We start from the raw sequence: 19,810 nt of genomic DNA, 5'->3' as shown, positions 1-19,810 counted from the left end.
TAGAGCTTAGCCCCCACTAGGGTGGTGGGATGGGATCCTCTCCACAGTGACGGGAGGATCCAGGAGAGTAAGTGAAGACATGGCCCTGACTTCCTCAAGCTCTCAAAGTCCCACAAAGCTCAGTGGGTTTTCTTTTCAGTCCGAGACAGCCCTGGAGTCTGCCCCACGTGGGCGTGCACACTGGATGCTGTGTGATGCCTGGGCAAGTCCGTTCATCTCCTTAAGCCTTAAGTTTTTCTCCTTTAAAATGGGACGATAATCAATAATTATAAAATTTAAATAAACTGGATTTCAGGGGAACTAGCATCCTATTGGCATAAAGCACGTGCTCAAAGTTCTCCTTCTAACTCGTTTTCTCGTTCTTAATTTTAAGTCAGAAGATCCTTCTTCATTTAGTTCCAGGGAGTCAGGAGAGACTTCCAGAGTAGAAACAGCCCAGAGCTCCTCCATTTAATGACAAGTGTTGGGTGATCTGGGATTTCGGATAGGCATAAAGTTATATCTAATCCTAGGAACATAATTTCTTACCAGCTTTGGAGAAAGGGCTACAAAGATGACAAGAAATGATGATAATCCAAAATGGACCCTATAAGAATTAAATAAGGCACACCAGGGCTACCAAATCCTGAAAGAATTCAGAGATCTGCAGAAGCAAGACAAACAACCATTTCCAGACCCTTCTTCTATTCCCTAAGCAAACCTGAAATATAGAATACAGACTGAGAAAGCTGTGGCCAAGAGTCTGAAGTGAAACTCGGTCCTTCGGTTGTTTATTGCTTTATTATAGCAGAGAGAAGGGACAGCCATTGCTTGTACAGATTCTGTGACACCATGTGCACACTGGTCAACGACCAACATCTCGGTAAGTCTTCCAACTCATCGTACTAAAATAAGCTTTTGAACTTGGAGTGCTTTTCCTTTCCAAATCATCCCAACCTTGTAACTAAGAATCCTGTGTATTATCAAAAGGACGAGATTCTTCTGTCTACTGGACAGTGAAAGCCAAAGTGCTCCTTTTCCCGAAATCCACTTACTGATGTCTTGATTGAAAATCTACCAGAAGCAGAACACTATTTTTATTTCCCCGTCAAAACAGATAGAAGACCTGAGGAACAAGGGCCAAGAAGATAGCAGTATTCCTCGGAAGATGGTGAGAAGAATCTCTGCAGGGCCAATTTTGCAACCCCATTTCTGGAAGCCAGGATTCAAGGCATTTGTCCCAGTCGCGAATGGATATTTCTCTGATCTTAAGGCATGACGGCTGTCAGAACAAGGCTCTGAACAGTACCTTTCTGCTCATTAATGACAGCAAAAGCAAAGGACAGAACAGGGTCTTGGCTTTCCTGAATAGTGCTCAGTAGGACCGCAGTGGTTTGGCATAGATTGGCTCCAGGATATGATGAATGAGAACCAAAAAGAGGCCTCCAAGGAAGACAGCAGTGAGGAGAGACAGCAGGACATAGCGGCCGATGAAAAAGGAATCCACAATCTGCAGAAAGAAACATCAAAGAGGAAATTACGATCACTTCAGCACCCTGGCTGTGCTCATCTGAAATCTTTGATGAGTGGGCTCAGAGGCTGTTTGTATTTGTGACTTCCAGAAACATCCTGATCTGAGTCTCTTCTGTAAATGGTTGGGAAATAACTCCCTGAGCTGGAAATACAATATAAAGAAGAGATTAATGAAGTACATGGGGGGAAAAAAAAGGCTCGGTTTAGGTGGTTTCATAAACACTCTGAAGACCTTGGATGAGCTCTTTTATGTTCTGAAATCAGTTACCTGAAGGAGTTCATGAGAAGCTTGCTTGCTTGCTTGGTCTTAGAAAGTCTCATTTTTGTTGTTGTTAATTTTTTATTATGGAGAATTTGAAACATATATAAAAATACAATTGTATAATAAACCCCTATGTATCCAAGGTCGAAGCCCCCAACTCATCAACCCACTGCTGTTTCAGGAGGGCTCATTGTCAAAATGGAAAGGTGATTCTTGAAAACTTTCATCAGAAGTTTCCTGAACACCAACATTCATAACCCAGCACTCCAAGGGTTAGGTTAAATGGCCATTGCCTGAGAACTAAAATCCTTAAAGGATAGATAATGTGTCCCAATCATACAGTTGGCTGTCACTCAACCAGTCATACTTGAGGCCCCAAAGCTATTGGTCTTTGCTGACAAAACCTATATTTAAGAGTTGGGTCTGCCCATTTGTCTACTGTCCACTCCCAGGGCTCTACTCTCCCCAGATCGAAATGGTGGGGCAAGAAAAAAAAAAAAAAGATTAGGATGTAGACATTTTTTGGGTCCTTATCCTGTCTGCCTCCATTGCCTTTCAAGTATTTTGGATGCTATTCCCTTTGGGAAGCTGTGAAATCACCCTGTCACTTGGTTCATGTTCCTGCTCCATTAGATCAATAAATTCATCCTAATCTCCAGAAATGGTAAATATGTTAGATTACATGGCAAAGGAAATAAGGTCGCCAATTGCCTGACCTTAAAGTAGGGAGATAAGCCTGGATTATCCAATCCAGGTGGACCCAGTATAATCACATGGGTCCTTAAACATGGAAGAGGGAGGCGGAAGAGAAGGTCAAAGAAAGATATGTAAGAATGGAAGTAGAGTAGGTGGGATGTTACCTTGCTGGTTCTAAAAATGGAGCCGGGGGCTGCTGGCCAAGGGCAGCCACTAGAAGCTAGGAAGGGCAAAGAAACATTCTTCCCCAGAACCTCCAGGAAGGCATACAGCCCTGCCAACCCCTTGATTTTGGCCCAGGGAGGCTGCGTTTGGACCTCTAACTTACAGAGCTATAAGATAAAACATCTGTGTTGGAAGCCCAAGTTGGTAGTGATTTGTTACAGCAGCAATAGGAAACTAATACAGTGGCAATACACAAAGTACCTGTCAAGTCGTAGCAGTGCTCTGATTGCTGAGATCCAAAGATACCAAGAAGAAAAGGGCTGCTCCAGAGATTACCCCAACAGCCAACTTACAACAAAGGTCAGTTTGATAAAACAGCTTTAACATAACTTTGACCTTGGCTCCAGTACCGAACAAGTCTCTCGCGGGCTACATGTTTGCTCGTTTGACACGTTTCACTTTTTAATTAGCCAATTAGCAGGCCTTGGGTGCAGAAGGCCCAGGTCATGTATTATTGATACAGTATTGAGCCAGGCTGCTGCAGGGGCCAGTTCTCAAAACCTGAAAATGAGAACACCAATTCTGCTGGCCATGCTGATGGACATATTTTGCTCAAACCTCATTCTTCTCTCCTGGGTCTGAAACTCCTATGACAGAGGATAGAGGAATTAAATTCAAAACAGTGTTTGCTCTGTGCCCTTCTTCGAATATTCACATCTGCAGCGATCCAGAAATATGGCTGCCTTCATCACTCTCTCCCTTTCAGACAGGGAAACGAAGGTGGGAGTCTATTCCTGGCTCCCACATGTGTGCTGATAAATGCATGATGTATATGGAAATAATTCCTTAAATTTGGGTGGCATTATGTCCCTTGGACTTTTCAGAGCAAATTTCCTCCCTTTTGCCATGATTAGTCCTACACAGAGTTAGAAATGTGTGCCAATTTTAGTTCAGAAGTTGTTTAATTTTGTGTATTGTCATCTAGTATCAAATACTCACCCATGAACTCTCTGGGATGGCCCCCAATATTCTGTTGAGTTCCCAACAATGAAGGTTTTGCAGACAGACCTCAGCTTGAATCCTTGCTCTGCCTCTTCCCATATATGTATGACCTTGGGCAAGTTACTTTAACCTCTTATAGCCTCAGTGTCCTTACCTATAAAATGGGGATAATAATAGCACCTACTTCATGCTATTTAGGGTTGTCTTAAGGTTTAAGTGAGCTCATGCAAACAACATGTTTAGCAAACAACCTCACACACAGTAATCCCTTAAACAATATCAGCTATTATCATAATTACCACTTTAAAAAGGAAAATGGGAGGTTGGGAGGAGCCGTTAGAAGGTAAATGGGGGATAAGAAGTCAATGCCATTACCAAGATCTTAGGGTAAAGTCAGAGCCCAAGTCCGGAATTGCTAGAATAGGTGGGGTCTCCAGAGAAGGGCTGTGAGAGAGGGTAACAACCCCCTGCCCCAGAGAGGTGAGTGCTGGCAGATGGTGTTCCGGGAATGAGGGCCAGCTGATCTCGTAGACGACTGTCAGTACTGAATTCACCTGCCTCTACAATTACTGCTTCCCACAGAAATTCTCGTTCCCCACTGATCTCTACGGAAGGTCCTCTCCTCACACCACAAGTGGAGAAAATCAAACACATGGAGGGTAACCCCAAGAGCACTGCATACACTTTGGCCAGGATCCGAGTTTCTGAGCCCAGACTACCAGAATGGGAATGCTTTCCTTTCAGGGCCAGGCCCTATTCCTATTCCTAACTCACTGTCCCCTCTCCAGCCCCACAGAATCAGGTGGCTTTCGGACACACTGCTTGTTCAACTCGATGCACAGTGGAGATGCACTCGATTCAGCCTAATAACTGCCCAGTGGTGTTGCACGTGGGAATCAGAGTGAGATTCTCGGCCTGGGTGGAAGGACAGGGGAATTTAAAACTCACTCTCAGCTTTCCCCACCTTTGTTTTAACTTTACACTTCTAACACATTTCAGCCGACCTGACGTCGAGGAACACCTCAGGGCAGGATGGAGGTCTAGACTGAGAAAAGCAAGAGTTATAACTCAGGAAGGTGAAATAAAACCAATAGTTTTACCTTCATTTTGACCTCTGGGGCTGGGACTTCAGTGGCTCGAGGGAAGAGCAGCAGAACCGATGTGATGATCAGAGCTCCGAGGAATACAAAAATGACAGAGAACCTGGGGTCAAAAGACAGAATGTCATGGGCATGCTTTACAGATCCCTCTCTAATCAGTGAGGTCTGGACTGGCTCTTCCTTGGAGCCAATATTCTAAGTTTCAGTCTATTAACGAGGCCCAGAGACCTGCTGTCCACACTGTCCAGGGAATTTAGAAATGGTCTCCCCTTCATCACAAAGCCCTTCTTTCTAGACAGGTCCCCGGCTGGATGAATTACTGTTTATTCCTGGTAATTCCCAATTCCTAAGAATGGGAATTGGGAGTTTTCATTTTTTGCCTCTGCAAAAACATGTCATAATCATAAAAAAAATCAAAGCAGCCCTTCCCTCTTCTCAACCTGTTTGTTTTCAGACTAGAATACTTTGGTAAATCACGTAGCTCGCTGCTTCATACCGAAAAACTGTCTGGCCAGAGCACAGCTCTACAGCATTGATAGAGTCAGTGTTCTGGGGCCAGTGACCGAGAGAAAGCCAGCCCAAGCCCGTGGCGCTCCTGCAGTGTCCCCAGGCCCAGGTTAGAGCCTCAAGGACTAGATTTGCATGTGCCCTAAGTCTGAACCATTAAGAAACACAAACACACACACACACACACACACACACACACGAAATACAACAGGCAGCAAAAGCAGATTTCCTTTTCATCTCTCGTGTCCCCCCCACCCTATCTTCTCTACAGTGAAAACTAGAAAATACCACTTCCCCTCTCTCACCTCTGCTTCAGATCATAAATAATACAAGTCAGTGCTTATGATAACAGGTTAAAATACAATTCATTCAAACTGCCAGTAATTGCAAAAATCATCTTCTGGATTCTAAATGTTTAATGAGCATCAGCCATTTTGCTTCTAATTGCTTTTACCGTGGACTCCCAGCTGGAGAGAAAGCCTTACCTTGCTACACCGGAGGCTCTGGACAGCAGCACACACAGCAGCAGCACTAACACCCAGAGCAGGGCTATGATGAACACACCGGCTCCCACTCCGAGCACCGTGCCAGCCATCTGTGGGAGAAAGGAAGCATGAGCACCATAGCCCAGCTCAGCCCTGGGGCCTTTCTGGCACAATGAAGTGTCTGCCCTCTGTGTGCAGGTACCGCCTGTCTTCCACACACTCCCTGCTTTTATAATGGTGTTCAGACAAATACAAATACAAACACAAACACAAATACAAATACAGAAAGTCCAAACTCATTATGATGAATTTGTGATGATTGGTGTGGTAGGATTCATCAGTACAGGCCTTTGGGAATGTGCGATCCCTTAATAGGAATTAGAAATTTAAGGGGCGCCTGGGTGGCTTAGTCGGTGAAGCGTCCGACTTTCGCTTAGGTCATGATCTCGCGGTTCGTGGGTTCGAGCCCCGCGTCGGGCTATGTGCTGACTGCCAGCTCAGAGCCTGGAGCCTGTTTCAGTCTGTGACTCCCTCTCTCTCTGACCCTCCCCTGCTCATGCTCTCTCTCTCCTAGAAATAAATAAAACATAAAAAAAAAAAAAAAAAAAAAGGAATTAGAAATTTAAAATCCCCAAACCTTTCTTTTCAGCGAGGACAGAGAGGTTGCTTTCTGCTCCATGTAGGTCATTTCCAACTTGGTATCTGAATTCTAGTTTGGCTTCCCTAACCCACAGCATCAAGCTGAACTCGCTCTTGATATAAAATGCTAATGGAGGGCTGTGAAGACACCAGGATCCAAGTCAAGCACTATGGAGCCAGTGTGGAAGTTGAAGCTCTCAGGCCAAGTCTGTGGTGTGAGCTTTGGCTCCCCAGACAGTCACAAGACAGAAATATCCCATTCTACTGTTGAGTTTTTATTCATAAAAGGAAGCAAATTCCTAAGTCCTCAAAGACAGCGACAATGAAGAAGAAAGGAGCTGTCACTATTTTTGAGCGTTCACGGTATGCTAAGTACCTTACAAACATATTTCATTTAATCATGAGCACAGGCTTCTGAGGTAGATATTATTATAGCCATGTTACAGAAGAGGTAACTGAGGCATAAGGTGAAGGGATATGTATTAACAAACTGGTGGCTTACAACAGAACATTGTTCTCTCACAGTTCTGGAGGCCAGAAGTCTGAAATCAAGGTGTCAACCAGGCCCGGCTTCCTCCAAAGGCTCTAGGGAAGAATGCCTCCTGGCTCTTGTAGCTTCTGGAGGTCCAGGCATCGCCTGGCTTGTGGCTGCATGGCTCCAATCTCTGCTTCTGTCTTCCCATGGCCTTCTCCTGGGTGTCTCCATCTTCTCCTCTGCAGTCCCTTATGAGGACACTTGTGGTGGATTTAGGGTTTACCCAAAGAATCTGGTTTGATCTCATCTCAAGATCCTCAATTATTATGTCTGTGAAGACCCTTCTTCCACATCAGGTCACATTCACAGGGATTAGGAAGTGGGTACAATCTTTTCAGGGGCCACCATTTCACCCACTCTACTGATTCTATAGTGCCCCCCCCCACCGACTTTTCCCTTCAGGATCAGAGACAAATCTTAAGCAAATAAATTCCTCCTCAGTGGATGGTTTTTCTTTACCCTGATGGTTTAAAGACCACAAAAATTATGATCTATGANCACAGCATCAAGCTGAACTCGCTCTTGATATAAAATGCTAATGGAGGGCTGTGAAGACACCAGGATCCAAGTCAAGCACTATGGAGCCAGTGTGGAAGTTGAAGCTCTCAGGCCAAGTCTGTGGTGTGAGCTTTGGCTCCCCAGACAGTCACAAGACAGAAATATCCCATTCTACTGTTGAGTTTTTATTCATAAAAGGAAGCAAATTCCTAAGTCCTCAAAGACAGCGACAATGAAGAAGAAAGGAGCTGTCACTATTTTTGAGCGTTCACGGTATGCTAAGTACCTTACAAACATATTTCATTTAATCATGAGCACAGGCTTCTGAGGTAGATATTATTATAGCCATGTTACAGAAGAGGTAACTGAGGCATAAGGTGAAGGGATATGTATTAACAAACTGGTGGCTTACAACAGAACATTGTTCTCTCACAGTTCTGGAGGCCAGAAGTCTGAAATCAAGGTGTCAACCAGGCCCGGCTTCCTCCAAAGGCTCTAGGGAAGAATGCCTCCTGGCTCTTGTAGCTTCTGGAGGTCCAGGCATCGCCTGGCTTGTGGCTGCATGGCTCCAATCTCTGCTTCTGTCTTCCCATGGCCTTCTCCTGGGTGTCTCCATCTTCTCCTCTGCAGTCCCTTATGAGGACACTTGTGGTGGATTTAGGGTTTACCCAAAGAATCTGGTTTGATCTCATCTCAAGATCCTCAATTATTATGTCCGTGAAGACCCTTCTTCCACATCAGGTCACATTCACAGTTTCCAGGGATTAGGAAGTGGGTACAATCTTTTCAGGGGCCACCATTTCACCCACTCTACTGATTCTATAGTGCCCCCCCCCACCGACTTTTCCCTTCAGGATCAGAGACAAATCTTAAGCAAATAAATTCCTCCTCAGTGGATGGTTTTTCTTTACCCTGATGGTTTAAAGACCACAAAAATTATGATCTATGAGGAGTTCTGTTATAAAGGCATTGGAAAGATTGGAAAGGAAGCCCTAAGGATGAACTGCCAAAAAACCAAACAAATGTTTATTCAGTCGACATCTATTATGCGTCTACCATGTAAAAGCATTGTGTCACAGTCTGGGGATCACAAGAGTACATAAGACATATCTGTGACAGAAGCTGTAGGCTCCCTGGAGAACACTGCCATGGGAACCACTCTCCATACCACATTGTGAAAAGGAGACAGAGTACAGTGGGAACTGAGACAGTGAGGAGGGCTTTGCCGAAGAAGTGACTTCACACAGATCCATTTGAGGAAGAATCAGTGTGGCAAGAGGACAGGCAGGGATGGGGTGGGCAGAGAGGAGTGCCAGCATAAGAGGCGGGGCTCCCACTTGCCTCTCTAACCTAACTGGGGCAATCCCACCCTCATTAGAGCACATGGTATCATCTCAGTAATTCGAAACTTCCAGGTGTTCCCCACCTCTGGCTCCTTGTACTTGCTGTTTCCACGGCCTAGAATTAGTCCCCGGCCCCCAATGAGCCCTCCAGTATTTGCAGGGCTGGCCTCTCCTCATCCTCCTGATTTCCTCAGAGAGGTCTCCCCCGTCAGTTCTCGCTAAAGTAACCCCCCGAACAACTGCTCTCCATCACTCCTTATCTCCTTCAGGGAGCGTTTCACTGACTGTAGTTCCCATTTTTATTTATTGTTTACAGGCTGACTTTCTGTGTCTCCAGCCAGCATGGCGAATGCCATGAGGGCAGAGACTTTATGTCTTGCTCACCACAGTATCCCCAGCTCTCACCATGGATATTATGAACAAGAAATATTTATTGGATGAATAAATGAAGCAGTGCTAACAAGTCCACAGAAATCATATTTAGCTTTAGAAAGAGGACTGTAACTTCTGGCCAATATGCTGGACAGACCTAACAAGGCAAGTACCTCACACAACAGTGAACACATAGAAATGCTTAATAAAACAGAGAAAAAGAATTCAATACACAGTGGAGCTCAGATGCAATAAAGGAAAATCCTTAAGTGCTATAAATGTAAGTGTAATTCAAAGCCTGAGTGGTAAGCAGGAGCTGAGCCCAAAGGGGTACCAAAGCCTGTAGGGGTACCTATGGGGTACCAAAACCAGCTGCAGACTTTTGGAGTGGTCCTCTCCTGGACAGATGAGGTCTCAGACCCATGATACAGAGAACTGAAACTGAGAACAAGGCATCAACGGCATTATCAACAATAGCCAAACTATGGAAAGGCTCAAATGTCCACTGACTGATGAATGGATAAAGAAGATGTGGTGTGTATGTATGTCTGATGTGTGTGTGTATATATGTGTGATATGTGTATATACACACACACATATATGTATATATAATAGACTATTACTCAGCCATCAAAAAGAATGAAATCTTTCCATTTGCAACAACATGGATGGAGCTACAGTGTCTTATGCTAAGTGAAATGATGTCAGCCAGAGAAAGACAAATACTCTATGCTTTCACTCATATGTGGAATTTAAGAAACAAAACAGAAAAACATATGGGAGAAGGAAAAAAAGAAAAAGGGAAACAAATCATAAGAGACTCTTTGATTTTTTATTTTTATTTAATAATTTATTTTTAAATTTATATCTAAGGTAGTTAGCATATAGTGCAACAATGATTTCAGGAGTAGATTCCTTAATGTCCCCCACCCATTTAGCCCATCCCCCCTCCCACAACCCCTCCAGTGACCCTCTGTTTGTTCTCCATATTTAAGAGTCTCTTATGTTTTGTCCCCCTCCCTGTTTTTATATTCTTTTTGCTTCCCTTCCCTTATGTTCATCTGTTTTGTATCTTAAATTCCTCATATGAGTGAAGTCATATATTGGTCTTTCTCTGACTAATTTTGCTTCGTATGATACCCTCTAGTTCCATCCCCGTAGCTGCAAATGGAAGAGATTCTTGATGATAGAGAACCAACTGAGGGTTGATGGAGGGAGGTGGGTGGAGGATGGGCCAGATGGGTGATGAGTATTAAGAAGGTACTTGTTATGATGAGCAGTGGCTGTTGTATGTAATGATGAATCTCTAAATTCTACTCCTGAAACCAATAATGCTGTATGTTAACTAACTAGAATTTATTTAATATTTATTTATTTATTTAGAGACAGTGTGCATGAGTGGGGGAGGAGCAGAGAGAGGGGAAGACAGAGAATCAATCCCAAGTATGTTCTGCACTGTCAGCACAGAGCCCAATGTGGGGCTCAAACTCTCGAACCTTGAGATCATGACCTGAGCCAAAATCAAGAGAGGGATGCTTAACTGACTGAGCCACCCAGGTGCCCCATTATCTAACTAGAATTGAAATAAAAATTAAAAAAAAAATAATAATGGAAAGATCAAGGCCTAAAGATAAGCCCTGACAAGTCTCACCTGTCCTTGGATCAGGGACTAAAAACATCTGCTTCTGACTTAGGTTGGAAGAAGGCTGGCCAAGTGCCTCAGGCCACAGATGAAAAAGAAATAACCCAAGAGGAATCTGACTCCTAATCCCACGCCTGTATGTGGTTCAAATCATACTGCCAAAGTGCTATGGGAATCTCAAGTAAGATCAACATAAAACCAGTCCAAAAGTGAGAAACCTAGAGGACCCTGGCAGAGACAACTGAAATCTCTCTGTAGGGGTGCTGTGCAGGTTGGTATGCAAGGCTCCTGCTAGAATGGGTATAAAATAAAGATGTTTTCTGACATCCAGAGACTGAAATGGAGTTCACCTGTCACAGGTATACTTGAGCAAGAATGAAAATGAACCAAAAAAGAAGCCATGGGGTGTAAGGAGTCATGGTGAGAAGGATACTGGGAAATATTGATAGTAAAGATTTCTGTAATGATAAGAAAGGCACATTTTTTGAGGGGTTAAAACCAAGGAAGAACAATAGCAACATATTTAGGGATACGTCTCCTCAGGCAAGGGAACCAAAAGCAAAAATATTAGGACTACGCCAAAATAAAAAGCGTTTGTATCAACAAAAGAAAAAGGCAACCTAGTGAATGAGAGAAGATATTTCCAAATGATATACCCCATAAGGGGTTAATACTTAAAACATGTAAAGAACTATAACTCAATACCAAAAAAGCTAATCTGATTAAAAACTGGGTAGGGGTGCCTTGGTGGCTCAGTTAGTTAAGCCTCTGACTCTTGAGTTCTGCTCAGGTCATGGTCTCATGGTTCATGAGATTGAGCCCCACATTGACCTCTGCACTGACAACAAGCCTGCTTGCGATTCTCTCCTTCCCTCTCTCTCCCTCTCCCTCTGCTCTTCCTATCTCATGCTCTTTCTCTCTCTCAAAATAAGTAAATAAAAACATTAAAAAAAATGTGTAGAGGACCTGAAGAAACGTTTTCCCAAAAAAGACCTACAGATGGCCAACAGACACATGAAAAGATTCTCAACATTACTCATCATCAGGGAAATGCAAATCAAAGCCACCATGAGATACTACATCACACTAGTCAGAATGGCTAGTATTAAAAAGACAAGAAATAATACATGTTGGTGAGGACATAGAGAAAAACAAACCCTCATACACTACCGGTGAAACGTAAATTGGTACAACTACTGTGGAAAACAGAAGAGAGTTTCCTCGAAAAATAAAAAAAAAAAAAAGATAAATGATCCGGGGCACCTGGGTGGCTCAGTCCGTTAAGTGTCCAACACTTGATCTCAGCTCAGTCATGATCTCATGGTTTGTGAGATCGAGCTCTGACCTTGGGCTCTGGCTGACACTGTGGAGCCTACTTAGGATTCTCTCTCCTGTCTCTTTGCCCCCTCCACAGCTCATGCTCTCATGCCCTCTATCTCCCCACAGAGAGGAAGGAAGGAAGGAAAGAAGAAAGGAAGGAAGAAGGAAGGAAAGAAGAAAGGAAGGAAGGAAGGGAGGGAGGAAGAAAGACCATATTATTCAGTAATTCTACCACTGGGTATTTACCCAAAGAAAATGGAAACACTAATTTGAAATGATATATGCACCCCTATGTTTATCGCAGCATTTATTTACAGTAGCCAAAATACAGAAGCAACCTAAGTGTCCATCAATAAATGGATGGATAAAGAAGATGTGATACACACACATAGACACTAGAATATTACTCAGCCATAAAAAAGAATGAAATCTTGCCGTGTGCAACAACATGGATGAAGCTAGAAAGTATTATGCTAAGTGAAATAAGCTAGAGAAATAACATATGATTTCACCATATGTGAAAATTAACAAACAAAACCAGTGAACAAACAAACAAAAACCAGATTCTTAAGTACAGAGAACAAACTGGTGGTTGCCTTAGGGAAGGTAGGTGGAGGGTGGGTGAAATAGATGAAGGAGATTAAGATCCTATGAACCACGAGATCATAAACTGAGCTGAAATCAAGAGTCAGACACTCAACCACTGAGCCACCCACATGTCCTTAGATTTTTTTTGTAAACCAGCTCTTTGCATGGAAAATAAAGGCTGCTAATAAAGAGACTGAAAAAGCAAATACGAACAAAACAAAAACATGGGGCAGAGGGGAAATGTGGTGATGTTGTTCAATACATACAGAATTTCAATTCTGTAAAATGAAAAAGTTCTAGAGATCTGTTGCACAACAATGTGAGTGTACTTAAGACTACTTAACCACTTAAAAATGGTTAAGGTGGTAAATTTTATGTGTGGTTTTTTTTTACCACAATTAAAAAATCTACTGAAACAATATGAGTATCAAACAAAATAGAATGGAAAGCTCTGAAAGGTATTAATAGCAATATTCACAAAGAGCATAATGAATAGATACAACTCGGGACAAATGTGAACCTAAAACAAAGCCTCAAAATAGATAAAGCCAAAAATCACTGCAATAAATGGACAGACCCACAAATTTAGCGGAGATTTCAGTATATCTCAGAAACTTAAAGTGGATATATGATGGCCAATAAATGTGTGAAAAGGCGCTCAACTGCATTAGTCGTTAGGAAATTGCAAATGAAAACCAAATTGCAATCCCTCTATACAGCCACCAGAATGGCTGGGGAGCCACAAACCTCCAGTATAAAATAAAGAAGTCACAGAGATTCAATACGTTGTACACCTGAAACTGACATAACATTGTAGGTCAATTATACTTCAATAATAATAATAAAAATAAAAACAAGGTAGGGCTAAAGTATTTGTCAACAGTTATGTGGAAGCTAAGAAGTGACAGTTCAAAGTCAAATCATTGGTTATCTCTTTGTTCTGGAGAAGGCAACACCACCAAGTGTTGACAAAGACACGGAGTAGTTGGAACCCTGATTCAAACAAACCCAACGTCACAACCTGGGAACTCTGACCTGGATAGTCGATGGTATTAGGGAATAATTATTTATTTTGTAAAATGTGATGATATTGTGGTCACACGGCTGAAAGACTGTGACATACATGTATACATACAGACACATAACACAGGTAACAGAAAATTGTGTCTGGGAACTTCATAATTATCCAGACAAGGGAGGTGAGGGGGGTAACGTGAAAAAAGACTGGTCGTGGGGTCGTTGTTACATGAGTGTTTGCTCTGATATTTTTTATACTTTTGAATGTATTTGAAATTCTTGTAATAGAAAAATGTGTGTGTGTGTATAAGTAGGAATAAATCCAAAAAAATTTGTGTATGGTGTTTACAGCAAAAATTGCTCCACTTTATTAAAAGGTATATATTTTTAAAGGCCTGAAGAGAGTAACAAAAGAGACCTGAATAGAGAAATAACCTACGTTCCTGGATGGGACGGTTCAATATTAAAAGATCTCAATTTCAGCTCCGTGCAGCTCTAACCAAAATCTCAAAATAAATTTTTGTGGAACTCATGGGACTTGAAAACGGATCCTCAATTCATATGGAAGAGCAAAAGCCCAAGAATAGCAAAAACAATTTTGAGAACTAGGATGGAGACTTGCCTTTCTTGTTACCAACTGCCGCAAGACACATTATAAAACCAAGGTAATTAAAACAGTGTGATATGGTATAGAGACACATGGATCGGCGGAATAAAATCGAGAACCCAGAAACAGATGCGTGCATTCAGGAGAACTTTGTACAGGGCAGAGTTGGCTTGGATTCAGCAGGTGAAGGATTTCATAGCGGGGGCTGGGACAAATGATTATCCAATCAGAAAAGAGGAATAGTCGACCTCTACTTTATATCCCATAACCAGCCGATTTTAAATGGAAAGTAATTCATGATAAAACAGCATATGTTTAAATATACAAATGTTCAGGCTGGCTACACTAGAATACATAATGAAGTACGGCAGTCAGATGCTTGCACCTAAACTTAGAATCACCACGGACGCAAAAGCTGCACACGCAGGCTCGTGCAGGTGTGTTGTACGGCAACTCAAATACCACGAGCTGGGCTGCCTTCGGTTATGCGATTTTCTCAAGTGGTGAACAACTCTTGTTAAAGTTCCAAAACACAAGTAAGTATAATTCCCCCTTGATTTACATTTGAGTTGCATTCCTGGAAATTTTACTATATCAAGCTGTGCCAGAAAAAAAAAAATATGAAAAACGGAGCTAGGCTCTAGGCTACCCTGTGGGACGCTCAAAAATTGTGGGGGACTCAGGATAGTTCTTCGCTGCAGGGCGCCTAGCATCCCAGCCCTGTTCTGTAAACCCCAGGAATGCCTCCTAATAACCAAGTACGGTCTCACAGACTCCAAGATGACCAACAGTGCAGTATCATCCCCTTAGAGAACCACTGTTCTAGAAAAAAACTCTTGCATTAAGAGACACGTTTTTTTCATAACAGCGAAACATGTGAAAAAACCTCAGTGTCCACCAATAAGGGAATAGATAGGATATGATATACTCATAAGAAACACTTAAAATAAATGAACTTGGCTATCTGTATTGATATGAATGTATCTCAAAAACAATGTTGAGGGGCGCCAGGATGGCTCAGTTGATTGAACGTCCAACTGATGTCGGCTCAAGTCATGATCTTGCGGTTCATGGGTTCGAGCCCCACGTTGGGCTCTGTGCTGATGGTGTGGAGACTGCTTGGGATTCTCTGTCTCCCTCTCTCTCTGCCCCTTCCCCGCTCACAATCTCTGTCCCTCTTCCTCTTGAAAATAAATAAGGATTAAAAAAAATTATTTTTAAATGTTGAGTGATAAAAGTAAATGACAAAATGAAGCCCACAGTATGCTACTTGTATTTTTTAAATTAAGGAACTAACATATCATTTATAATGTACAGATATACCACAGAAATACAATTACATGGGCATGAATGATGCACAACAATTTCAAAAGAATGTTTGCCTCTGGGGAGGGAGGGAAGGAAGGCAGGCAAATGGGGCCAGACAAGAGAACAAAAGGTATCTGAGAATTAAATCTGGGATATTTTATTTATTTAAAAGAAAAAACTTAAGCCAAGGTGCCCAAACGTTAATGTTTGTTAATCCAGGTAATAGGGCAGAGAGGTATTCATTATACTACACAGTGTGATAGTCTCTCTTTATGAAATTTTTTAGATAATTCTTAATTTTTAAAAAGGTAGCTGGTGGCTCAGTGCATATGAATAGAGATCAGAGACCAGAGATTAATGACCAATAGGGGACTCTCTGGTAAGAGATGACGAAGGTCTGGCCTCCTGCCTTACCTGTGAAAATGGAAAGGGTGGAGGGAAAAGTGGGAGAGAGGACTCAGGTTTCCTGCTGGTTGACTGGGCTGACCTGTACCACTCTAAGACGATAACTAGTTAAGTTTAATCGTTGCTGTTTTGGGTGTTGCACAATTAACCTGTAAAATGTGGACCAACGTTAACGCCTAGAATCCGGGGCAAGCGGTAGCCGAAGTAGCTTCTATTAGAAACATTGCACTTCAATCCCCCATGGAAGCTTAAAGGTTCATGAGACACTGGGGTCCGTATAGGACATGGCTCTAAAGTAATGAGATAAATATCCCCAAGCTCTTACAGGAATGAGGTTCATCACAGGGCACATGGGTGCCTCAGTTGGTTAAGTGTCTGACTTCGGCTCAGATGATCTTGCGGCTCGTAGGTTCAAGCCCTGCATCGGGGTCTGTGCTGAGAGTTCAGAGCCTGGAGCCCGCTTTGGATTCTGTGTCTCCCTCTCTCTCTGTTCCTCCCCCCTCACACTCTGTCTCTGTCTCTCAAAAATAAATAAAGATTAAAAAAAAAAAGAATGAGGTTCATCACTTTATAACCAACCTAAAGGAAAGGCTGGATATAGTATATAGAGTGCTGTTGTTGGAAAGGAGTGAACATCTAGTCATTTTATCTTGTAAATTCAGTGTGGGAAAAATACTTGTAATAAAATATGTATTTATAAATATGTAAAATAATGAAAACAATGGTGTTTTTGATTAATGTTCAGGACTTTTTCAAACCTTGAGAATGGATGCTTTAGCCAACCTGGCTTCCAGAGTAAGTCCATTTACCTAAGTCTATGGCATTTAAAGCAGGTAGACTAGAATCGGAATAAAATGATGTTTCAATTTGAACACCCTGTTTAGTAGCTGATAACCAGAACAGCTATGAGGCCAATTCCCACCCCCCCCCGCCCCCCACAGTGCTCACGCTGTGAGGTCTTTCTTTGGAAAGAGATTGTTCAAAACTTTTAGAGGTATGTATAGTGTGGTCCTCATTCATTCACCATTGGTTCTCATACCCTTTCGTGCAGCTCTCAGAGAAAACGGACAGAGAGGCATACATTAAGTTCCCTGACGCTAGCATATACAGCCTTATAGATGAATACACAGTTCACCAGCGCTGTCCATCATGGGTGAGAATACTAATGGCCATTACAAGATGACTTACGGTTCAGTACAAACGTGGATTCCATGGACGGTAACTTGGCCCTAGTGCTGCTGGTGGTGGGAGACAGCTAGCTCATCCATTCTTGGATTGTCACTGGCTCAAGCCCTTGAAGGCAGAAAACAGGGATTACAGGAGTGCATGGCCCTTCTTGGAGGATTCCTTTTTCGTTTCCTTTATAGCCTTCCAAACCTTCAACATATAATGGGGGGAGGGGGTCATTTATTTTTCTACATTAAGCATTTCACTACGCCTTTAATTTTAATATATTAGGATAATGCTCCCACCTTTGTAATCAAGTAGAATGAAAGTCTGGGAGAAATCAATCGTGGAGCTACCTAATGCCATCCATATGGCATCATCGCTTAACGCAGAGAGAAAAAGGGGATCAATGGATCCAGATCCTGTCCTTCCACCCCCTTTCCTGGGCGGTGTTTGGACTTGAAGGTGCCGCAGCGACTATAAGCTACATCACCATGGGCTTTCCGGACAGCAGCACCCTAGTGCTGGATCGTCAATACCCCTGGAACCAGGGCTCTAGCGTCACTCCCCAGCCCTGTAGCTGGTTCAAACTGGCGCAGGAAAACCTTGCCTCCAGGTCTCAGGTGAAGAATGTTCGCCCGGCTACCTCCCAGTAGCTGGAAGGATGAAGGTCTCGATCATGAAGTATTGGAATCAGGCCCTAACATTTCACTTTCTTAGGAGCACAAAAACCATTCCTTCTTTCCTAATTAATCTCCCAATTAAGTATTTATTAGCCACCAGGCCTTGGGTCTCAGATCTGGTAAGGGTGATCTGGGAGACCACGCACAGCCATCCACCCACGCTTCCTTCCATTCTCCTCAGCCCCAGCCTCCGCCCTTCTCCCTTCTCAGCCGCCCCCACTTTTCTCACCTCCCCCTCACCTGGCTCTGCTTCTCCCAGGTCCCCTACTCAAACCTCTCTGTCCGGCCAGTTCCACCCCACAGGGGCTTTGATCTACTCACGACGAATCACAAGTAGGTTTCCATCCAGGCGACTCCAGATCCGCTAATCAGCGTCGCGTTTTCAACGCCCAGCTTCCTTCTTATTTGCTTACGTCCTCAGGGCCTCCAGGCAACGGCGAGCGTGGTGGGTGGGCACGTCGCTCTTCTTTTCGTCCTCCGATTGGTTGGTGCTTTTGGTCGAGACAGACCTCAAATTCGATTGGATCGAGGCAGTCCTGGCTCCGCCCCCCGTCCCACCCCGGTGTCAATCACACTATCCCTTAGGTAACCCACAGGACCATTGGTCAGTCTATCCTGGGGGCGGGTTGTTAGGCGAGAGAGAGCGCCTTCTCCCGGCCTTGGTGTTACTATGGAGACTGTAGAGCCAGGTTGAGAAGCGGACGAAGGCAACACCTTCCCCTCATCGCGAAGTCCGATTTGTACAGCAATCTATACGTTAATGTCTGTTTGGGATTCTGACGGACGTCTCAGTCCCCGACACAGTGGTTCGGGTGGGCCGCGGGACTCTGGTGCAAGTCAGATTAAGCCTTGGAGAGGTGGGGTCAGGCCCAGGAATTAAGGGTCCCTAAACCCCGCCTCCACTCCACCCCGCAGAGGGAACAGAGGCCGAAGCACAAGTGTGACAGCATCATGTTTTCATTTGTCCTTACCTCGCCTTATTTTATTTAGGGTTATTCCGGTAGCCTTAGGAAGTAGACTATGGCAAGGGTCGTTTTTCTCATGGGGCAGACTGAGGAAGCAAGGCCCAGGGTCGTCAAGTAAATCTGTAGCCACACCTCCAGGCAGCTGGAACTGAACTTAACCTAACTGCAGACTAAAACTTGCCGTGATTTTGTCCCAAAGCTATGTATGGCTGTTAGACCAAAACATCCATAAATCAGGCCAACCAAAGGAAATAGGACCGTGGATGCGTACTCCACTGCTGAATCAGGAAGCGAAAACAGACACCGATCAAAACAAACAATACCAAAGTTGAGAACTGCAGTATTTGAACCTTTGACCTGAGACAAAATTCTGAAACACCGTTAAGCAAACCATTCAGTCTTGGAACACTGAATCTCTGATTTAGGGACTTTAGGGCCTGAGTCATAGCTTTATGAGTAAAACGGAAGAGGATGATTGAAATCCACAGAATGTAAGTCTCAAATTTAGTCTACTTTCAGGGTTTCGTCTGCAGTCATACGTCTTAACCGACTACTTTTTATGTGTTTAACAACTTACCACTTGGCCCAATGAGAAGCTTTGAGGTTAAGAAAGCTGTTATTTTAGTTAATTCATTTCATTAGAATTGAATGGTCACTGTAGCTAAGCACTGGTAGGGACTCTGAGGATACAAAAAAATTACCATGTGATTCCTGCCTTCCTTAACAGGCTGTGCGCTGTTACTGCCAACAGCATATGAAACAATTAGGAGACACTTTTAGAGAAGATATACCATGTGCCAAACTTGAATGCTCCCCAAAATAGTAATAATAGTACGTCATATTTGCAGAGCATTTTGTAGTTTCTCTTGTATTATTTGGGGGGAAATATTGTTTTGGCTGACGTTAATGAGGGTCTTCATGGTATAGCTAGAACTAAAGCTGGGCCCTGGCATCTGGGTAGTGATGGAAAAGGTGGAACAGATATGGAAGGG

The 19,810-nt window shown here is 43.3% G+C and overlaps 2 protein-coding genes across 6 annotated transcripts in view; one reads left to right on the top strand and one right to left on the bottom strand.

Annotated features, from left to right (window-relative positions):
* Window positions 1-761: 761 nt before the first annotated feature.
* Window positions 762-18,262, bottom strand: TMEM218 (transmembrane protein 218). 5 transcript variants are annotated; one of them, XM_077756605.1, is made up of 5 exons: window positions 18,175-18,262; window positions 17,192-17,296; window positions 5,730-5,839; window positions 4,738-4,840; window positions 762-1,489 (listed from the first exon to the last, which is right to left on the bottom strand). In XM_077756605.1, exons 3-5 carry the CDS (start codon window positions 5,837-5,839, stop codon window positions 1,355-1,357), a joined length of 348 nt encoding a protein of 115 aa, XP_077612731.1. In that variant the 5' UTR covers window positions 17,192-17,296; window positions 18,175-18,262; the 3' UTR covers window positions 762-1,354. The 5 variants fall into 5 exon arrangements, with proteins under 5 accessions (XP_077612731.1, XP_077612730.1, XP_077612728.1 ...); XM_077756604.1 differs by having other exon boundaries at window positions 17,192-17,380; window positions 18,175-18,234; XM_077756602.1 differs by lacking the exon at window positions 18,175-18,262 and adding an exon at window positions 18,094-18,161.
* A 996-nt stretch (window positions 18,263-19,258) lies between these two features.
* PKNOX2 (PBX/knotted 1 homeobox 2) overlaps window positions 19,259-19,810 on the top strand; it is a 310,367-nt gene continuing 309,815 nt past the window's right edge. Inside the window, exon 1 of the mRNA XM_077756512.1 lies at window positions 19,259-19,309. The gene's annotated coding sequence lies outside the window, so the exon portion shown is untranslated. The remainder of the gene's footprint in view (window positions 19,310-19,810) is intronic.

This window comes from Crocuta crocuta, unplaced genomic scaffold, assembly GCF_008692635.1.
Source record: "Crocuta crocuta isolate KB4526 unplaced genomic scaffold, BGI_CrCroc_1.0 scaffold172, whole genome shotgun sequence".
Classification (NCBI taxonomy): Eukaryota; Metazoa; Chordata; class Mammalia; order Carnivora; family Hyaenidae; genus Crocuta; species Crocuta crocuta.
The sequence above is the reverse complement of the archived record's forward strand: the minus strand, read 5'-3'. Positions and strand labels throughout refer to the sequence as shown.